Source organism: Chiloscyllium plagiosum, unplaced genomic scaffold (assembly GCF_037043375.1).
Source record: "Chiloscyllium plagiosum isolate Xiang-an unplaced genomic scaffold, Cpla_swu_hap1 HiC_scaffold_48, whole genome shotgun sequence".
NCBI classification, from domain to species: domain Eukaryota; kingdom Metazoa; phylum Chordata; class Chondrichthyes; order Orectolobiformes; family Hemiscylliidae; genus Chiloscyllium; species Chiloscyllium plagiosum.
Genome location: NW_028270186.1, coordinates 10824658 through 10844075, shown reverse-complemented (window position 1 = coordinate 10844075; position 19418 = coordinate 10824658). Strand labels below are relative to the sequence as shown.

Sequence of the window (19418 nt, the reverse complement as noted above, 5' to 3'; positions counted from 1 at the left end):
AGTGTCACTGACAACAGTTTCAGCCAAATAGAGTGTGTTGCTTTAAACTTGGTCTACTTTCATTTAACCATGCAGAATAAATAAGTATTTCTGTTCTGAAGTATGTACATTTGACAAAGATGACTTTCCATTTACACAAGACACTTTACCAAATTCTGGTGATCCTCCTGATACATCAATCAGTCTTTCTCTTTGATTTGGTGATTAAATTACTTTTGTTAATTTTTCAGCAAGTTCTACATGCATAGACCATTTTGACAAAAAATAATTTGGCATTTTCAGTTCTTCATTTGAATACAGTTGACCATAAACATTAGTTATATAGCAGTGATTCATCACATGTTTCAGTATGAGCCAACAATTGTTCTCTTTTGTGCTTTGTTCCTTGCAGGAAGTGGATTGGGAAGTGGAGCTGGCATTTGTTATTGGCAAGAAAGGAAAACATATCAAGGTCTGTACTTGTGCTTATTGATTTCTAAAGCAATAAATTGGCCAGAAGACCTTAGCATACTGCTTGTGAATGGAGAAATTGAGGAGTGCACATGCTGGAAAGGCAGAGTCAAAAGTGTGGCGCTAGACAAGCACAGCAGGTCAGGCAGCTTCTGAGAAACAGGAGAGTCAACGTTTCAGGCAAAAGCCCAATGCATCAACTCTCCTGCTCCTTGGATGCTGCCTGACCTGCTGTGCTTTTCCAGTACTACACGTTTTGACTCTGCTTGTGTTATAGACTAGACCAGACCCCCACTAAATATTTCCCCCACCCTTACTTTTCCTTAATTTAAAGATAGACGTGAAGTGTATGTTCCAGACTTGATGTGACTGGTCAAACTACTCTACGTTAAGCAGACCACAATTTATTTAAACACTACAGTTAAAATACCAACAAAAGAAAGAGCAATTTAAAGTAACTGAACTATTGGAAAAGTTAGCCAAATAATATATATACTTCCTAATATTAATCATCTATTCCAATATAGTAGCAGCCCATTAACACACCATTTGGCAAAAAGATTCTCACATGCAGTTCTCCAGTTCAGGAGGAAACAACATTGAGAGAATACAGAGAATGTAGCAACTAGGAATCATTTCCTGAAGCTTCCATACCTCTGGGACCTGAAACAGTTTGACTGCTACAACTCAAAACAAATTAGAAAGCCTGAACTGAGAGAACTGGCCACTCCCGTTCCATTGTTACAACTGTTTTTTAAAAAGCCTAAAGGCTTCCAAAATTGTTGACAAAAGTTGTTTCCAACAGCCAGTTTGGATCTCGGCCTTTACAACCTTACTTCAAAAAAACCCAGGACAATATCACCTTTTCAAAGTGTCAGTATCGTCACACTTGTCATCAGCAATTTGTAATTAATATCAATCACAAACTCTGTTTCTCCAATACTACATTTCAGGAGAAGCAATTGGGATCTGCCAAAATTTACCATCAAATCTAATGCTTTGGTCTGCAAACCAATATATGACTGCTTCCAATAAAGATCCATTCCCAGACTGCTGAAATATACAGTCCACAGTGTAAGCAGCATTCCCGAAATGACAACGCAGCAACTTCAAAGTTGCTTGGCATATTTTCTGTTGGAAAAATAAAAAACTTGTAACCATGTGCTTGGCTGTACTAAGTTCCTTGGTTTCCCAAAGTCCAATTAATTGTTTTCATTTGATGGTACTGTTGCTCTGTAGACAAAAGATGATAACGAATTTGCATAGACTATGAACTGCAGAACAGTCGGGTGCATGAACAATTAATCTGATTTTGGATGAGAAAGAACCAGGATGAGAACCAGGACAATGGGAGCTTCTGCCTGCTGTTTGTACAGCGCCATGAGATCTTTCATGTCCCTGAATCTGCTTTTGAGAGCAACATCTCATTTGAAGACAATCAGAAATTATTCAATACTGAATTGAAATTCATGTCAGTCAGAATTCTGTTCATTGGAACTCGGATCATTGAGATTTTGACAGTGAAAAAGTATCAACATCAGGTCTGCTGTTCGAGGCCAAGAACTCATGGTGAATGAGGCAGTAAGCCGATGCTAATTATGGATAGTGCACATTGCCAAGTGAATAGGAGACAGTGGAAACTCTTGAATAGCATAGTGTACTTGGACAATTTCTGGTGTGAGACAAAACCATTTTTATACTGAACCACTGAAGACAAAGTTGCCCATGTAGGATACCAACAAGGGTGGAAGCCAAGACAGAATATTTGCTAAATCACAGTTGCAATTCAGTGTACAGCCTGTATTTTATAAAGCAGAAGAATGGTTTTAAAATCTTTATTACTAGTCTGTTGATCATCCAATTTTCAAAATCAAATTCTTGGTCAGCACCTGGAATAGACAGCAATGTATGCCTGTCATATAGAATTCATCTGTTCTCATTTGGAAGTCCAGCAGCATATTGTTTGATCTCAGCTTGGGATCCTCATTCATAATAAAATCCTGAAGCGTGTTGGACTTCAGCATGAGTTGAATGGCTTTTTCCACTCCAAATATACAGTTTCTCATCATCAATGGGTGTCAGGCAGGGAATATCAGAGGAACAGCAGACCAGTGCTAAAGTGTACTTTGGAGAAATGGTTGTTTCATTATATTTTTTTGAAACCTGAGTATTGCTGCCAAGTCCAACGTTGGTTCCTCACCCTGAATTCCCATTCATTAGATGATGTTAAGCTGCCATCTTGAACCACAGTAATCCGTTTGGTGGCGGCACACCAGCAGTGTTGCTCGGAAGGGAAAATTCACAGTAAATGAGACTGAGAAATTTCTGTACTAAAATATTGGGACCTTATTTTAAATCATTCATGAGATGTGGCCATCAGTGGTAGTGCTGGCCTTTGGTATCCCCAGTTGCCCTTAATAAGTAGCTTGCGAGGCCATTTCAGACAGTGGTTAACAGGTAACCATTTGGTGTGGCTGTGGAGTCTTTTGCAAGCCAGACCATGCAAGAACAGGAATTCTCTTCCCTGAAGGAGATGACTGAACCTTAATGAATGAAGTCCATACTTTGACACTTGTGATCCTGATCAAACAACAAAAAAGGGATTTCCGATTCTGACTGGAAGTTCTGTTCCTTTGATGTATGGTCCAAGAAAACCATTAGGTTGCACCATATTAAGAGAATCAACACTGATCTGAATACACAGCTGGCAATAAATATGTTGTGTCCTCTTCACAGAAGGAGGAAGCAATGGACCATGTTGCTGGATTCACAGTCGCTCATGATGTCAGTGCACGTGACTGGCAGATGAAACGGAATGGCAAGCAGTGGCTCCTGGGTAAAACATTTGACACATTCTGTCCATTAGGACCAGCCATAGTCACCAGAGATGCTCTCTCAGGTACTCCCAGATCTCTCTATCTGAGACTAGATAGTTTGACCATGTAATTAAAATGGGAAAGATGGCTGATACATCACATTTGTAGTTACTGACGTACAGTGGTACTCAGTCTGAAAACATCTTGGATTTTAAATTCCCATCCTTGTTTTCAAACCTGTCCATGTCTCATTTTACACATCTCTGTAACACCTTGCATGATTTCCTTGGTCCATCCTGGCATCTTTCCTTCAGATGTCTAGAGTCTAAGCTCAGGATTTCTTTTTCCAATCGACTCTGTCTTCCCACTTTCCACCTCCTGAAAACATCACAAAAAAACAACTTTCAAACCAAACATTTGAGATCTACCTGATTATTTCCATGCGTGTCTCAGTATCAAACTGTATCTTACTGTGAAGTATTCGCTAAGACTATGTTTTTGGTGGTGCCTTAATGCCAGATGTAATTGTGCAACATTTTTGATATTTTACCATCATGTTCTGTGAATTCATGCCAGCGTTGCATGGCCTTATTCCCATTTTAATTGACCTTGCCTTTTGTTAAATAATGAACTTCATCAATAATTTTCATATTGTTGTTGTCCTTGATCTTTATTTTACTCATTGTTCTATTCACTTCTTTCCTAAGCTCTGCAATATTTTTGAAATTTTACTGTCATTATTTGTGAATTCATCCCAGTGTTGTGTGGCCTTATTCTCATTTTAATTTACCTTGCATTTTGTTAAATCATGAACTTCACGAACAGTTTCACATTCTTGTTGTCCTTCATCTTTGTTTAACTCACTTCTTTCCAAAGCTCTTGACACACTCATTTGATATCATTGATGGGAAGCAGTAGTATTGTGGGAATGCAACCAGACTCATAATGGCCCAGTAAGCCAATCAGCTTTACTAAATCATTATGAAAGCTAGACAAAATACTGAAACCAGATGTACTACCTGGCATCATCCTAGGCACTGCAAACATCATGAGTGAACACAGTCCTGTCAACTGCAAAGTTCTTACGAACAGCTGGGAGATTGTGCCCAAACTGGCAGCGTTATCCCATAGATCAGTCAATCAATAGCCTGACATAGTCACACACATTGAATCATACGTTATAGACGTTGTACCACACATGACCAGCACCATCACCAGTTATGTTCTGCCCCACCAGGAGTTGCCCTGGGAGTTCACAACACTGACTCCAGACTGTAAGAAATCTGATGGCACAGGTCAAACATGGGCAATAAAATCTCCTGCCAATGACCAGTCAACACCACCCCCCCTCAGCTGATGTCTCCCTGGAATAGACACCACTTGGAGCAAACATTGAGGGTAGTGACATCCATAATGTACTTAAAGTGAGGGACATCCCTGTTCATCAACACAAATAGCTCAGTAAATGACATAGCTGCTAGACTGGGTGTACATTGAGTACAGAAAGAATCAATAAGACAGAAAAATATACTTGATGACACCTTCACTAATCTGCCTGCCACAACTGCATCTGTCCATGACAGTATCTCCAAGAGCGATCACCTTAGTTCTGTGGAGACAAAATCCTAACTTCACACTGAGTATATCATCCATCATGTTGTGTGGCACCACCAGAGTGGTAAGTGCGATAAACTTTACTCAGATCCAGCAATTCCAAAGTGTGCATCCATGAGGAACGATAGGCCATCAGCAGCAACAGAATTCTATTCAAGCAAAAGCTGCAGCCTGAAAGCCCAGCTTATCCCCTGCTCTACCACTGCCATCAAGCCAAGAGATCCAGTCTAGTTCAATCAGAAGTGCAAGAGTAGATGAGAGAAGCAGCTAAAAATGAAGTGCCAATTCGGTGAAACTACAACACAGCATTATTTGCATGCCAACAGAACAGAAGAATCATATCTGAAGTCTGCAATCCTGCCATATTCAGAATGAATGGTGATGGACAGCCAACAGGATGTGAGGACTCCACAAGTATCTCTATCTTCAATGATGGGGGAACCCAAAACTTAAGTGTAAAAGACAAGGCTGATAATATTTGCATCCATCATCAGCAAGCAGTCCCAAATGGATGATCCACTTTCGCCTAAATTAGGGTCCCGAGCATCACAGGTGTTAATCTCAATCAATTCACTCCATGTAATATCAAGAAATGGGCAAAAGCACAACCATCGAACTGAAGAATTAAATGACGGTTATTTACCCAACAATTTGGAAAATGATCCAGCTCCATCTTGTGCTCATCAACAGAACAAATTCAACCCTGTCACTTTCTTCCTTATCAATTTGTTTCTTTTTAAACAGTCCCTAATGAGGCACTGTAGCAAAATACAAATTAACTGCTGATGCAAATGTCATAATTCAAAATAACATGGTCCTGTGTTATGATGCATCCCCGGAGGTGTGGTGCTCACCCATTTTAAAAGGCCTCTACCATGCCAGTGAGCATAGCTTGCTCCGTCTAGAGGGATACCCAAGTGCGAACATTGCCACAAGACTGGGGCAGACAGTTGAGCACAATGATCCCCTTCCTGACCTGCTGTCTGGACCTTTTCATGGCCACTTTGGCCAGGGCCAGAAGCAGAACCATGAGAAGGACCTCTCACCTGTTCACCCCTCCCTGCATGGAATACCTACAGATCAGGATCGTGCAGCTGAATCGCAACAAAACACTTGAGAAAGTGGCATTACTCACATTAGGTTCCACCTGAGCTTTCTGCTACCAACATTATTAATGCTTGATCCAAACAAAGTCTGGTCTGTGAATTAAGCTGAACCAATATTCTTAAGTCTGTGACATGTACAGGACATTTCATTGCAACACAAATTTTGTCAGTGCACATTTGCACTAACACGATTGATGAATTGGTGACACTGTCTCTGCAGCGCAAACTTTTAAAACAGGTTCAAAGTTTGTGAGAAGATTTGTAGCGCAGGTGCTAGTTGTTGTGGTTCTGTTCGCCGAGCTGGGAACGTGTTGGGTGTAACACGATTACAGTACCAACATTTGAAGCACTTTTCTAAAGTGCAATTTTTCAATAATGCAGGGTTGAAAGAAATTGTCCTTTATTCCAAGCTTCTTTTAACATTTAAGCCACACTTTATGTTACAGATCCCCACAACCTTGGGATTCGCTGCCGGGTTAACAAAGAAATTATGCAGAATAGCAACACCAATCAGCTAATATTTAAAACAGAGGAACTTATCGTTTGGGTGTCACAGTGAGTGTAATTTCATGATGGACCAATTTACCATTATAATTTGAATTGGAATTTGAGATTTTTCAGTGTTGAATGTCACAAGATTAAAACAAATTAAGTTTGTACTGCAAACAATTCACTGCACTAAGTGAAACAGATGTGTATCCAAAAGAAAGTTAGTTAAAAGAGCAGAGGTACACTTGGACAGAAAACAAAGGTGGCTTTTAAGAGGGAGGGGATCATGCTGAAGCAATTGTGGGAGCCCCTAGTGCTCCCTGGGTTAGAAAATTCCAAAAGATTGACAAAGAAAACTTCCTCTATCCTCCGGGAAATAGTAATAGTTGGAGAGATTGTTGGCATTGCTTTCACCAGTTCTTTTTCCACATTTCCTCTTGCAAAGAATTGTGTGTCTTCATTCAGGATGTTCCTGTCAGGTGAGACATGTAACATCCATCAAAACTAGTAACTTCAGATACAGTAGATAACTGGTCAATTATGAAAAGGGAGCAGTAAATGCAAAATTGAAGGTGTTGCACTTAAATGTACACAGTATACTAAATAAGGTAAATGAGCTTGTAGTGCAGATTGAAATTGAGTACCACCATGTTATGGACATCAGACACATGCGTGGCGGCAAGATGATCAAGGCTAGGAACTAAATATCCAACAACATGCATTCAACTGAAAGGACAGGCAAATGGGCAAAGGGAGCATAGTTGCTCTGTGAACAAGTAGATTAGTAAGAAATGATCTTGAGTCAGAAGATATACAATCTGTGTGGGTAAAGGTGAGATACTGCAAAGGACAAAATACTCTGTTGGAATTCATTTACAGACTGCCTAGCAGTAGTCAGGATGTGAGGAAGAAAATAGAAATTGCATGTATGACAGTCACTGTTACAATAATCAGTTGTGGACTTCACTGTGAAGGTGGAATGGGAAAATTAGGTTGGCAACGTATTTCAAGATCTAGAATTTGTGGAATGTGATGATTTATTGGAACAGTCTGTGGTTAAGCCCTCTCAGCACATGCAATTCTGCATTTGGTGATATGTAATGAGGCAGACTTAATGAGGGAGCTCAAGATTAGGGATCCCAAGGGCACAGTGACCAGGGTATGATTGAATTCACCCAACAGTTTGAGAAGGTCAAACTGGAATCAGATGTAACGGTACTGCAACTGAGTAAAGTTAACAGCAAAGACATGAGGGAGGAGCTAGCTGGAGTTGATTGGAAAGGGAGCCAAGCAGGGAACACAGTGTTACAGCAATGTCAGCAGTTACAGCAGAAATTCAACCCAACGAAGAAGAAACATACTTAGGGGAGTTTGAGGCAACCATGGCTGACAAGGGAAGTCAGGGACAGCATCGAAAAAAAAATGCATGAAGAACATAAAAGAGAAGGTAAGCTACCTGGTAATATGAAGAGTGTTTTTGATATTATAACAGATAAGAGAGAGGCAAGAGTGGATAATGGATCACTGGAAAATGAGGCTGGAGAAGGAGTAACAGGGAACAAAGAAATGGCAAAGGAACTACAGAGATATTTTGCATCAGTTTTCAAGGTAGAAGACACAAATGACAGCCCAGACTTCCAAGAGAATCAGGGGGGGAAATTGAGTGCAGTGGCCAGCACGAAGGAGGTGGTGATGAGAAAGCTGAAACATCTGAGGATGGATAAATCACCTGGACCAGGGAGACTACATCGCAGAGTACTGAAGAGATTGTGTGGGCATTGGTGGCGATCTTTCTGGAATCACTGCAGTCAGGGAAGGCAGTTTTTAAACAATCTGCAGATGTAGTGAACAAAGCAGCGTTCTTTTATAAAAGTCAGAACTACTGTTGATTTTATTGAGGCAGTACTGTGTAAGATAGCTGTTGTATCAAAAAGGAAAATAAGTGAGGCTGGAGAATTCCAGCAAATTATAGTTTGTCATTTATGCCAAACTATAATTTCTTGCAATAAAAACAGAAAATGCTTGGGACAAAAACTCATCAGGTTAGGCAGCCTCTTTGCAGGGAGAGAAAAAGAGTTTGTGATTCAGTTGTGAGCCTTTAATCATTTCCTGAGATGACAAGATGAAAAGGCCACCAATGCAGATATCCTTTTAAAATGATGCTGTCAAGAATTTCTTTAAAAATTCTATTTTAGGCTGCATGAAAGGAAAATAATATTGCAGTCATGTTTTGTCCAACAAAATATTAAAAAGCACTTATAATTATCCCCCGCTACCCGAAAGTAGGTCGTTCCAATGAAACCTTTCATTTAGCCAAAATGGCTTAAAGTAAAGAAGCATCAATTTTCAGTGGAAAAATTTTGCCTTTTCTCATAAAAGCAAAAATCCTCTTTGGATTTCTTTCGGTTTGCGAAAACAGATACTCATGTAGGGCTTTCATAAAAGCAAAGTGGCGTAAAGCGAACTTTCGAAAGGGGGATATCTATAAATGTTGAGGAAGATCAGAAAACTGCATTTAGTCCACTTTGAGAAAGCAGCAAAACATGATTTTATATATAATTTTTAACTTTGTTCATCCTTTGAAGTGAAGTTGACCATGTTCATAATGAGGTATTTTGATCACTGTTAGGCCCAATCTATGGAAGGTTCTGTGACAAGTAGGACAGGATACTGGAGACTTTTGAGTTTTGAATGAGTTGCTGGCTCAGAACGAGTTCTCTTTTTACTTTAATTTGCCTCTGGTAACCACATGATTTCAAATGTCAGACCATTTTATAAATGTTTGCACCAACTGCATGATAGGTGAGATTCTTGCAGGAATCGAGTTCAAAATCAAACTGAAGTGAATTCTGCTGATTAGCCTTCCCTTTCATCACCATGATAATTCTGACTTTACTTAATCCATCCACAGAATATTGTTAACAGAGTAAAACATTCAAAGAAACCCCAAAGGAACAGTGACAATCAAAACATAAGTCAGTTCATAGACGCTTTGGTGCATGGCCAAGTTAGCATCTTCAGGGAGGAGCAAGGAAGTGTGACAGATGGGCAGGTTTTTGGGAGGGAATTCACAACATGCTGTGACTGTGAAAAATAATTTGCATTGCAAGGCATTTTGTCATTAGAACAACACTTACACTGTTTCTACTTGTCACCAATTGATTTCTTAGGTTTGTAACCTTGAATCCAGGAGACGTTTTCCTCACTGGAACACCGTCTGGAGTTGGAGTATTTAGAAAACCACCCGTGTTTCTCAAAGTAAGCTATGTTGATTTTGGCCTTTCTAAACATGGACTCTTACTTCTCCAAATTATTCACTGTTTGTGAAATTTGTGAAATATTTCTGTAAGGTATGCTGAAGCGCAAAATTAATGCAAATTCAAGGATCCCCCCATTTCAACACCAATTAAAAGTTTTTTTATTCCATGCAAAGTGGGTAATATTCTATGAGCACAACTATATTCTGCTCTTTCATCCAAATAACCATGAATCATGTATCAGCTTTAAAAGTAAAGGTTGATAGTCTATTTGACAAAAGGAAACAGCAGAGTACAAATCATCTCATGAGCGTACTGGCACTTTCCACAAACTATCTCGAGATCCTCAAGAACACAATGGAGTGTCATTTTAGTTCACTTGGAGATTTTTTCAGAAATATGTGTAGGACAAATGTTTTACACAGTAGTACCCAAACTCAAATGCCTGTGAAAAAGCACATTTGGAATTAATTTTCTCAAATTTGTTGAATGCATCATTTGCTATTTGTTTCCTGAAGGGGTTGCCCTTTTGGAAGAGAGAGAAGAAATTTTTTGTATTTGACAGTCGTGCAGCCTTCATACGCCTCCTCAGTGGAAGAAGCAGGGTCATTGAATAACTTCCAAGCACAGGTAGATTCTTGTCAGGCAAGGGAATGAAAGGTTATTGGGGATTGATGCAAATATAGAATTTAGAACATAAACAGATCAGCCATAATCTTATCAAATGGTGGAGCAGACTTGAAGGGCTGATTGCCCCATTTCTGCTCCGAATTCATAGATACATCTTGTAATGATTGTAACGAGGTCAGGTCGGTGGACCTCATAGAATCTGAGTTCCCGGACTGGGGCTGTTAATCTGGTCCAATTAGGGAGCCCTAGCGGTCAGCTATAAACTAGAGTGTCAGACGTTTTGCTCAGGCTGAAAAAGTAGGATCAGTGTCAAGGAGTTTCCACAGATAAGGGAAACTTAGTGAAGGGATACAGGCCTCTGGACTTATTTTGCATATGAATAAATGCGAAGCTTTGAAATATTAAATAAAAGATGAGAACAGTAACTCATCCATTTTGATTCGACAGCGGGGTGACAATTTTACAAACACTGTTCATAATCTAAATCGTGTGCTTAATTTTGTAATATAGATAGCTTCTAAAAAGTCCATATCCCCATAGAAAAAATATGCTGTTCATTTTATTTGAATTTCTTGCAGCGTGGAGACACTGTGGAATGTGAAATTGATGAAATAGGAACCTTGAGGAACTCTATCATTTAGGTTTACAGAGTGCTTTCAAACAAGGTATCAAATTTATTTTTAATGGTAAACGTTTCAATGATATAAGACAGAGGAGCAGAAATTAGGTCATTCAGCCCATCAAGTTTGCCATGCCATTCAATCATGGCTGATAGGTTTTCCAACCCCATTTTCCTGCTTTCTCCCTATAGTCTTTGATCCCCTTGATAATCAAGAACTTCTCTACATCTGTTTTAAATATACTCAATGACTTGGCCTCCACAGCCTTCTGTGGCAATGAATTCCAAAGATAAACCACTCTCTGGCTAAAGAGGTTTCTCCTTACTTCTGTTTTAAGTGTCTTCCCTTTACTCTCAGGATGTGTCCTCAAGTCCTCCTCTGTCCTGCCACTGGAAACATCTTTCTAACGTCTCCTCTGTCCAATGTTCAGTATTCTCTAAGTTTCAATTGGATTCCCCCCCTATCCTTCTGAACTCAAGAGTATAATCCCAGAGTCCTCAAAAGTTGCTCATATATTATGCCTTTCATTCCTGGGATCAGTATCATGAACCTCCTCTGCACCGGCTCCAGGGATAATATATCTTTCCTGAGGAATGTGGCCCAAGATTGCACACAATACTCTCAATGTTGTCTGACGAGCGTCATGAAGCCTCAGAAGTACATCCCTGCTTTTATAATTTAGTCCTCTCCAGATGTTGGATTTGAGCATAAGAGGTATAGTTAGTAAATTTGCAGATGACACCAAAATTGGAGATGTAGTGCACAGCGAAGGTTACCTCAGATTACAACAGGATCTTGATCAGATGAGCCATTGGGCTGAGGAGTGGCAGATGGAGTTTAATTTAGATAAATGCAAGGTGCTGCATTTTGGGAAAACAAATCTTAACAGGACTTAATGGTAAGGTCCTAGGGAGTGTTGCTGAACCACGACCTTGGAGTGCAGGTTCATAGCTCCTCAAAAGTGGGGTTGCATGGAGATCGTATAGTGAAAGCGGCATTTGGTATGCTTACCTTTATTGGTCAGAATATTTAGTACAGCAGTTAGGAGGTTATGTTGCAGCTGTACAGGACATTGGTTCGGCCACTTTTGGAATATTGTGTGAAATCCAGGTCTCCTTCCTAAAGGAAGGATGTTGCGAAGCTTGAAAGGGTTCAGAAAAGATTGAAAAGTATATTACCAGGATTGAAGAATTTTAGCTATAGGGAGCGGTTGAATAGGCTGGGGCTGTTTTCCCTGGAGCGTCAGAGGCTGAGGGTTGACCTTATCCAGGCTTATAAAATCATGAGGGGCATGTTTCGGATAAACAGACAAAGTATTTTCCTGCGGTGGGGGAGACCAGAACTAGACGGCATAGGTTTAGGGTGAGAGGGGAAAGATATAAAAGAGACCTAAGGGGCAACTTTTTCACGCAGCGGGTGGGTATATGTATGGAATGAGCTGCTATTGTACAACTGCAACTTTTAAAAGACATCTGGATGGGTATATAAATAGGAAGGGTTTACAGGGATATGGGCCGGGTTGGCCAGCATGGATGAAGGGTTTATTACCATGCTGCACAACTCTATGAATGATAGCACTGCATTTGCCTTCCTAACTACCAACTCAACCTGAAAGCTTACCTGAAGAGAATCTTGGATGAGAACTCCCAAGTCCCTTTGCGCTCCTGATTTTCGAATTTCCTCCCTGTTCAGAAAATATCCCATGCTTTTATTCTTCCTACCAAGGTACATGACCACACACTTTCCCATGTTGTATTCCATCTGCCACTTCTTTGTCCACTTCCCTCAACTGTCAAAATCCTTCTGCAGTCTGTCCACCTCCTCAATGCTATCTGTCCCTCCATCTATCTTGATATCATCTCTAAACTTAGCCAGAATGCCCTCAGTTCCTTCATGCAGATTATTAGATTAGATTAGATTACTTACAGTGTGGAAACAGGCCCTTCGGCCCAACAAGTCCACACTGCCCCGCCGAAGCGCAACCCACCCATACCCCTACATTTACTCCTTACCTAACACTACGGGCAATTTAGCATGGCCAATTCACCTGACCTGCACATCTTTGGACTGTGGGAGGAAACTGGAGCACCCGGAGGAAACCCACGCAGACACGGGGAGAACGTGCAAACTCCACACAGTCAGTCACCTGAGGCGGGAATTGAACCGAATGTATAAAATGAAAAGTTGTGGTCCCAACACTGTTCCTTGTGGAACACTTCTTGTCACTGGTTTCCATCCTGAAAAGCAGCCCTTTATCCCCACTCATCACTGCCTCAGACACAATGGGTCCATGTCTTACTCAGCAGCCTCCTATGCGGCGCCTTAACAAAGGCCTGGAAATCCAGATAAGTAACATCCATTGGCTCTGCTTGTTAGCTTCTCAAAAGAATTCTAACAGATTTGCCAGGGATAACTTCTCTTGATGAAACCATGCTGACTTTGCACTAGTTTACCATACACTTCCAAGTATTCAGAAACCTAACCCTTCACAATGGACTCCAAAATCTTACCAACGGCTGAAGTCAGGCTATTCAGCCTAAAATTTCCCATTTTTTCTGTTGCTCCCTTCTTAAATCAGGGGGTGACATGAGCAATTTTCCAATCCTCTGGGACCCTCCATGACTCCAGTGATCCCTGAGAGATTCCTACTAAAGTCTTTGTTATCTCTTCAGCCATCTCCTTCGAATCTCTGGAATGTAGCCCATCTGGTCCAGGTGATGTATCCACCTTTAGGCCATTCAGTGTTTCTCGCACCTTCTCCTGAATAACGGCCACATACACAGCTCTGCTCCCTGACTCCCTTGAATTTTTGGGATATTATTCATGTCTTCCATTGTGAAGACTGATACAGAGTACTTATTCAGCTTCTTAGCCATTTCTCTGTTCCCCATTACTACCTCTCCAGCAGCCCAGTGTCCACTTTTGCCTCTCTTTTACCCTTTAGATATATAAAGAAGTTCCTGCAACCTTTCCCAATATTACCAGCTTGCCTATCCTCATATTTAATCATCTCCCGACTTATTTCTTTCTTAGTTGTTCTCTGTTGGTCTTTGTCAGCTTCCCACTGACCTTGGCTGCATTAATATTCTTTCTCTTTTGTTTTTATGCTGTCGTAGACCTCCCTGGTCAGCCATGGTTGCTTCATCCTCCCCTTAGTACACTGATCTTTCTCAGAATTTTTTTTTGCTGTCTCTCTCGAATTGCTTCCACAGTCTCTGGCCTTTGTTTTTCCACTGTCTTTCCTATTAGGCTCCTCTCCCAGTCAATTATGGTCAGCTTCTCCTTCATACCTCTGTAGTTGCCTTTGTTCAACTGTAATACCATTACATTTGATTCTAGTCAAATCTTTCAAAGTGCAGAGTAAAGTTTCTCACATTATAGTCACTACCTCTAAAGCTCCCTTATCAAGTCTGCTTCATTGCACAACACTAAATCCAGAATTGCCTGTTCTCCAGTGGACTCCACCAGAAGCTGCTCCAAAAGCCATCTCATAGACATTCCACAAGTTATTTTTCTTGCGATGCACTACCAACCTGGTTTTCCTCGTCCACCTACATATTGAAATCTTCCATGATCACTGTAATCTTGCCTTACTTATATCCCTTTTCTATCTGTTGGTGTATCTCATGTCCCAAAACCTGACTACTGTCTGGAGGTCTATAGGTTACTCCGATTATGGTTTTCTCACCTTTGCACTTCCTCAACTTTACCAACACAAATTCTACATCATCTGATCCCAATTCATTTACAGCTATTGATTTAATTTCATTTTCACTTACCAAGCAATCCCACCCCATCTGCCCTCCTGCCTGTCTTTGTGACAGGATGTATATCAGTGGATATTTAGCTCCCTGTCCTGACCTCAATATCCAAAAGCACTGAAGGGAAATAAATGGATGGTAAAAGCTGCCAGAGATTGCCTCATTTGATAGTTAGTGATTAAGAACTTCTGTCAAATTGATGGGGGAGAAGGAATTCGTCAAGGATACATGTATACATCGATGAGGAGAGAAACAGGACAGTAAGAGAAATGTCCTTCAGGGGCTGAATGGCCGTTTCTCATTTCTCATTCGCCAAGTTTTTTTTAAAACCTTGAATTACTGTACATTAAACCAAAATCTTTGTAGACCCTGCTGACACATGGGAACAAATGTCACTATCATAACTGATCAGGTGGTGTTAATTCCTAAAAGTAGTTGTGGAAGACATCAGTAAAATGTCAGGAAACTGGGCACAAACAAAGTGCCAAATACAGCAGTCTCAGTGTTGCAAACTTAATCAAAATTTTCGGGCAGGTAGATGCCGCAGACTGCGAGCTAAATTGTGATGCTCGGCAGCATGATACACAAATTTCAATTCAATTTAAGAAACTGACAAATGGAATTTAATTTTCCAAGATGGTGGATCTGCGTTTCAGAAAATAAAAAATTGTGCCCCGGTACAGCAAAAGGATAAACAGAATAAAAATGGTAAACACGACTGAAATGACGAATTTAAATTATTCATTCTTGAATATTTTAATGCAACATTTTAAATGTCATCAGCTGGGAATTTTACTGAATGGGACAAAATTGCATAAATGATCAAAGGAAAAATTTCTGCTCACTTACAAGCTCCTCCAAACAACCAGAAGGTTGCAACAAAAGTTGAAACAAATTTAAACTGGAATAACATACTTGTTTTGCAGGCTGATTTACCGGCAATATGGAGCCTCTTTTCATGAACAGAAACCAGGGCATGGACAAAGTAGAGTTACAGTGCTTGAGGTAGACATCCTGTCCAAAGAAGCAAACTTCATTTGTATACTGATGACAGAAGTGCACTTCAATTGGAAATAAAACATTCAGGTCATGGCATTTCAAGATTCGTGAGATATGGTAAATAATTGCAGCCTTATGGACACAAAGCAGTTTAGCTATGCTGCAATATACATGGAGGTTCCCATATACATGAGGTCCTCACTTAAAATTACCTAGTTTATGTAAAACTCCACAAAGGTTTGTCTCTCATCACCAAGACACCCTTTATTTAATGTGCAAATCACATGACACTGACCCAGCTCCCTCATTGAGAGTTTATATTGTGTTGCTTCCACAGTGGAAATTTATTCAGGACTGTAATCTTGTTAAGCAGCACAAGATTCATTTCAACATTATTTACACGAAAAAACTGGCACTATTTTGGTACTCTCTGTCCCAGTTTCTGATTCAAAGTCACTCCCTTGGTCTAGGCTGCTATCATCTTGCCAGTTCCTGCTGGCCAATCCAGGGTCCATGCCTGCAGTAGAACTGATCCTCTTGACTAACTGCAAGGCTTGACCCAAAATCCCCCCAAAAAAAAACAAGTTAAAATCAGAGATACCACTGACAACACATTCAATTTTTTTTTGTTTCAGCACACATTTATCAAGTTTTCAAAATTTTCCCAGTTATTTTAATTGTATGTTACAAACACTTCTAATTTCGAATGGGTCTGCGCATGCATTAAGATGCATTCCATCGTCTTGTTCCAATTTTAACCGGCTTTCATTGTACACAATTAAATATTTTCAATTGATAAAACAAATGACTGTAGACATGTTCTGGCATAGTTTGTGAGATGTTTCCAATCTATCCTACTCCAGGGCTAACAGTGAACTCTTCAAATTCCTCAGCACCAGAGAGCAATCAACCTCGTAAACTTTAATTATGGCGAGGAGACCTTTACCCTGTGCTGAAGTTGACAATGACCAAAGTTCATGGTCAGAGGAACAACAGTAAACAACAATCAGGACAGGATTTTAAATGAAATAGAAGGGGTGGGGGTGGGGAAGTTGGGGGCAAAGGAGGAAGAGGGGCGTGGTGGTATTCAAATGCATTGAAAATTAGGGAATTTAAAAAAACAACCGAGGTGGTGAGGTTATTCAAGATTCTACAACAAACAACGAGACAGAGAATATGGAGACGCTCAGGAATCTAACTTCAGGCAGAGCAGGTAAGGGGACAACTCTGAGGAAGGAGACAGTCAAGAGAGGATTGAGAGTTTTTTGACTTAACTGCGCGCTATATACGAAACAAGATGAGCTTGCAGCACAGACTCAAAATGTGGATTGCGTACAATACTGTCGGTATCACAGGCATGGCTCCAAGGGGATCAGGGATGGGAACTAAATATCCAAGAATAAATGTCCAATGGAAGGGATGGGCAAGTGCGTAGAAGAGGCAGTCTTAGAGTCACAGAAATGTACAGCACACTCTCCGGTCCAACTTGTCCATACCAACCAGATATTCTAAAGTAATCTATTCCCATTTGCCAGCATTTGGCCAATATCCTTCTCAACCCTTCCTGTTCACATACCCATCCAGATGCCTTTTAAATGTTGTAATTTTACTAGACTCCACCATTTCCTCTGGCAGCTCTTTCCATACGTGTCCCATCCTGAGTGAAAAAGTTGCCCTTCAGGCCACTTTTAAATTTTTCTCCTTTCACCCACATCTATGCCCTCTAGTTCCAGACTTATGCACCCCAGGGAAAAGACCTTGTCTATTTACATTAGCCATGCCCCTCATGATTTTAAAAGCCTCTGTAAGGTCACCCCTTAGCTTCAGACACTCTAAGGAAAACATCCCCAACCTGTTCAGCACCTGCCTATTGCTCAAAACCTCCAACCCTGGCAACATTTATCTTGATCTTTTCTGAACCTTTCCAAGTTTCACAACACCCTTCCAATAGGATGGAGACCAGAACTGCACACAATATTCCAAAAGTGATCTACCCAATCTCTTGTACTGCCGCAATATGATCTATCAACTCCTATATTTGATGCTGTGACCAAGAAAGCAAAGCATACCAAACACCTTTACTATTCTATCTACGTGAGACTCCACTTTGAAGGAACTATGAACCTGCACTCCAAGGTCTCTTCATTTAGCAACACTCCCCGGATGTTCCCATTAAGTGCTTTCCAAAATGCAGCACCTCACATTTATCTAAATTAAATTCCATCTGCTCCTCCTTGGACCATTAGCCTGTCACTCCATGGATCACTGGCCCATCTGATCAAGATCCCAGTGTACTCTGAGGAAACCTTCTATGTGCTGTCCACGATACCTCCAAATTTGGTGTCATCTGTTACTAACTATACCTCATACCTTCACATCCAAATCATTTATATAATTAACAAAAAGCAGTGGACCAAGCACCTATCCTTGTGGCACACTGCAAGTCACAGGCCTCCATTCTGAAAGGCAACCCTCCACCACCACCCTCGGTCTTCTTTCTTGCAGCCAGTTCTGTATCCAAATGGCTACTTCACCCTGTATTCTAACCTTGCTAACCTGTCGACCATGAGGAACCTCGTCAAATGCCTTACTAAGATCCCTAAAGACCACATCCATCGCTGTGCCCCTATCAATTATCTTTGGTACTTATTCAAAACACTTAACCAAGTTAGTGAAATATTATTTCCCACGCACAAAGCCATGTTCATGATCCGTAATCAGTTCTTGCCTTTCCAAATATGTGTAAATCCACTCCCTCAGGATTCCCTCCAACAACTTGCCCAAGACCAATGTCAGGCTCACAGATCTCCAGTTCCCTGGCTTTTCCGTACCACTTTCTTAAATAGTGGCACTATGTTAATAAACCTCCAATCTTCTTGCACCTCGTGGCTATCGATGATACAAGTGTATCAGCAAGGGGCCCAGCAAACACTTTCCCATCTTCCCACAGAGTTCTACAGTGCACCTGATCAAGTCCTGGGAATTTATCTAGCAGCACTTCTTCTGTAATATGGACATTTTTCAAGATGTCACCATGTATTCCCCCATATTATGTATCTTCACGTTCTTTTCCATAATAAGCCCACCTCCTGCAGTTCCTGCAGGTCGCCTTGTTGAGGGGCCCTGTTCTCTCTCTGGTTACCCTTTTGCCCTTTATGTATTTATAAAATCCCTTTGGATTCTTCTTCTCCCTATTTGCCAAAGCTATGTATTGTCCCCTTTTTGCCCTCCTGATTTCCCTCTTCAGGAAACTCCTGCTGCTTTTATACTCTAAGGATTCACTTGATTGCTGCCGTCAATACTTGACAGATGCTTCCTTTTTATTAACCAAAACCTCAATTTCTCTAGACAGCCAGCATTCCATACACCTGCTGGCCTTGTCTTTACGCGAACAGGAATATATTGTTGAAACTCACAACCATAACCAACCTACTATTCTTACAGATAACTGAGATCTCCTTACAAATTTGGTGATCATCCCTTTCTTATTTCTCAGTTCCACCCAAGTAACTTCTCTTGACGTAATCCCAGGAATGTCCTTCCCCAGTACAGCCATAATGTTATCTCTTGTCAAAAATGCCACTCCCCCTCCTCACTTGCCTCCCTTTTTATTCTTTGGACAGCATTTGTATGCTGGAACATTAGGCTGCCAGTCATTGTCCATCCCTGAGCCACG

At 40.7% G+C, this 19418-nt stretch overlaps 2 protein-coding genes across 10 annotated transcripts in view; one reads left to right on the top strand and one right to left on the bottom strand.

The window, feature by feature from the left end:
* Positions 1-19418, bottom strand: part of LOC122543105 (glycerol-3-phosphate acyltransferase 1, mitochondrial-like) — a 103099-nt gene that overhangs the window by 8233 nt on the left and 75448 nt on the right. Inside the window, exon 23 of one of the 2 annotated variants that reach the window (XR_015754851.1) lies at positions 3519-3644. The exons of the other annotated variant lie outside the window; for it this stretch is intronic. The gene's annotated coding sequence lies outside the window, so the exon portion shown is untranslated. Of the gene's footprint in view, positions 1-3518; positions 3645-19418 lie in introns of those variants that run through there. 2 annotated transcript variants of the gene reach the window in all.
* The window catches only part of fahd2a (fumarylacetoacetate hydrolase domain containing 2A), a 30641-nt gene that overhangs the window by 8503 nt on the left and 2720 nt on the right, over positions 1-19418 (top strand). For 5 of the 8 annotated variants that reach the window (XM_043681374.2, XM_043681372.2, XM_043681376.2 and 2 more), the window contains exons 4-9: positions 392-451; positions 3187-3349; positions 6433-6541; positions 9646-9733; positions 10941-11027; positions 15670-15838. In XM_043681374.2, the coding sequence (XP_043537309.2) occupies positions 392-451; positions 3187-3349; positions 6433-6541; positions 9646-9733; positions 10941-11003 (483 nt within the window). In that variant the 3' untranslated portion in view covers positions 11004-11027; positions 15670-15838. Of the gene's footprint in view, positions 1-391; positions 452-3186; positions 3350-6432; positions 6542-9645; positions 9734-10940; positions 11028-15669; positions 15839-19418 lie in introns of those variants that run through there. The other 3 variants (XM_087984351.1, XM_087984349.1, XM_087984350.1) reach the window with 3 other exon arrangements.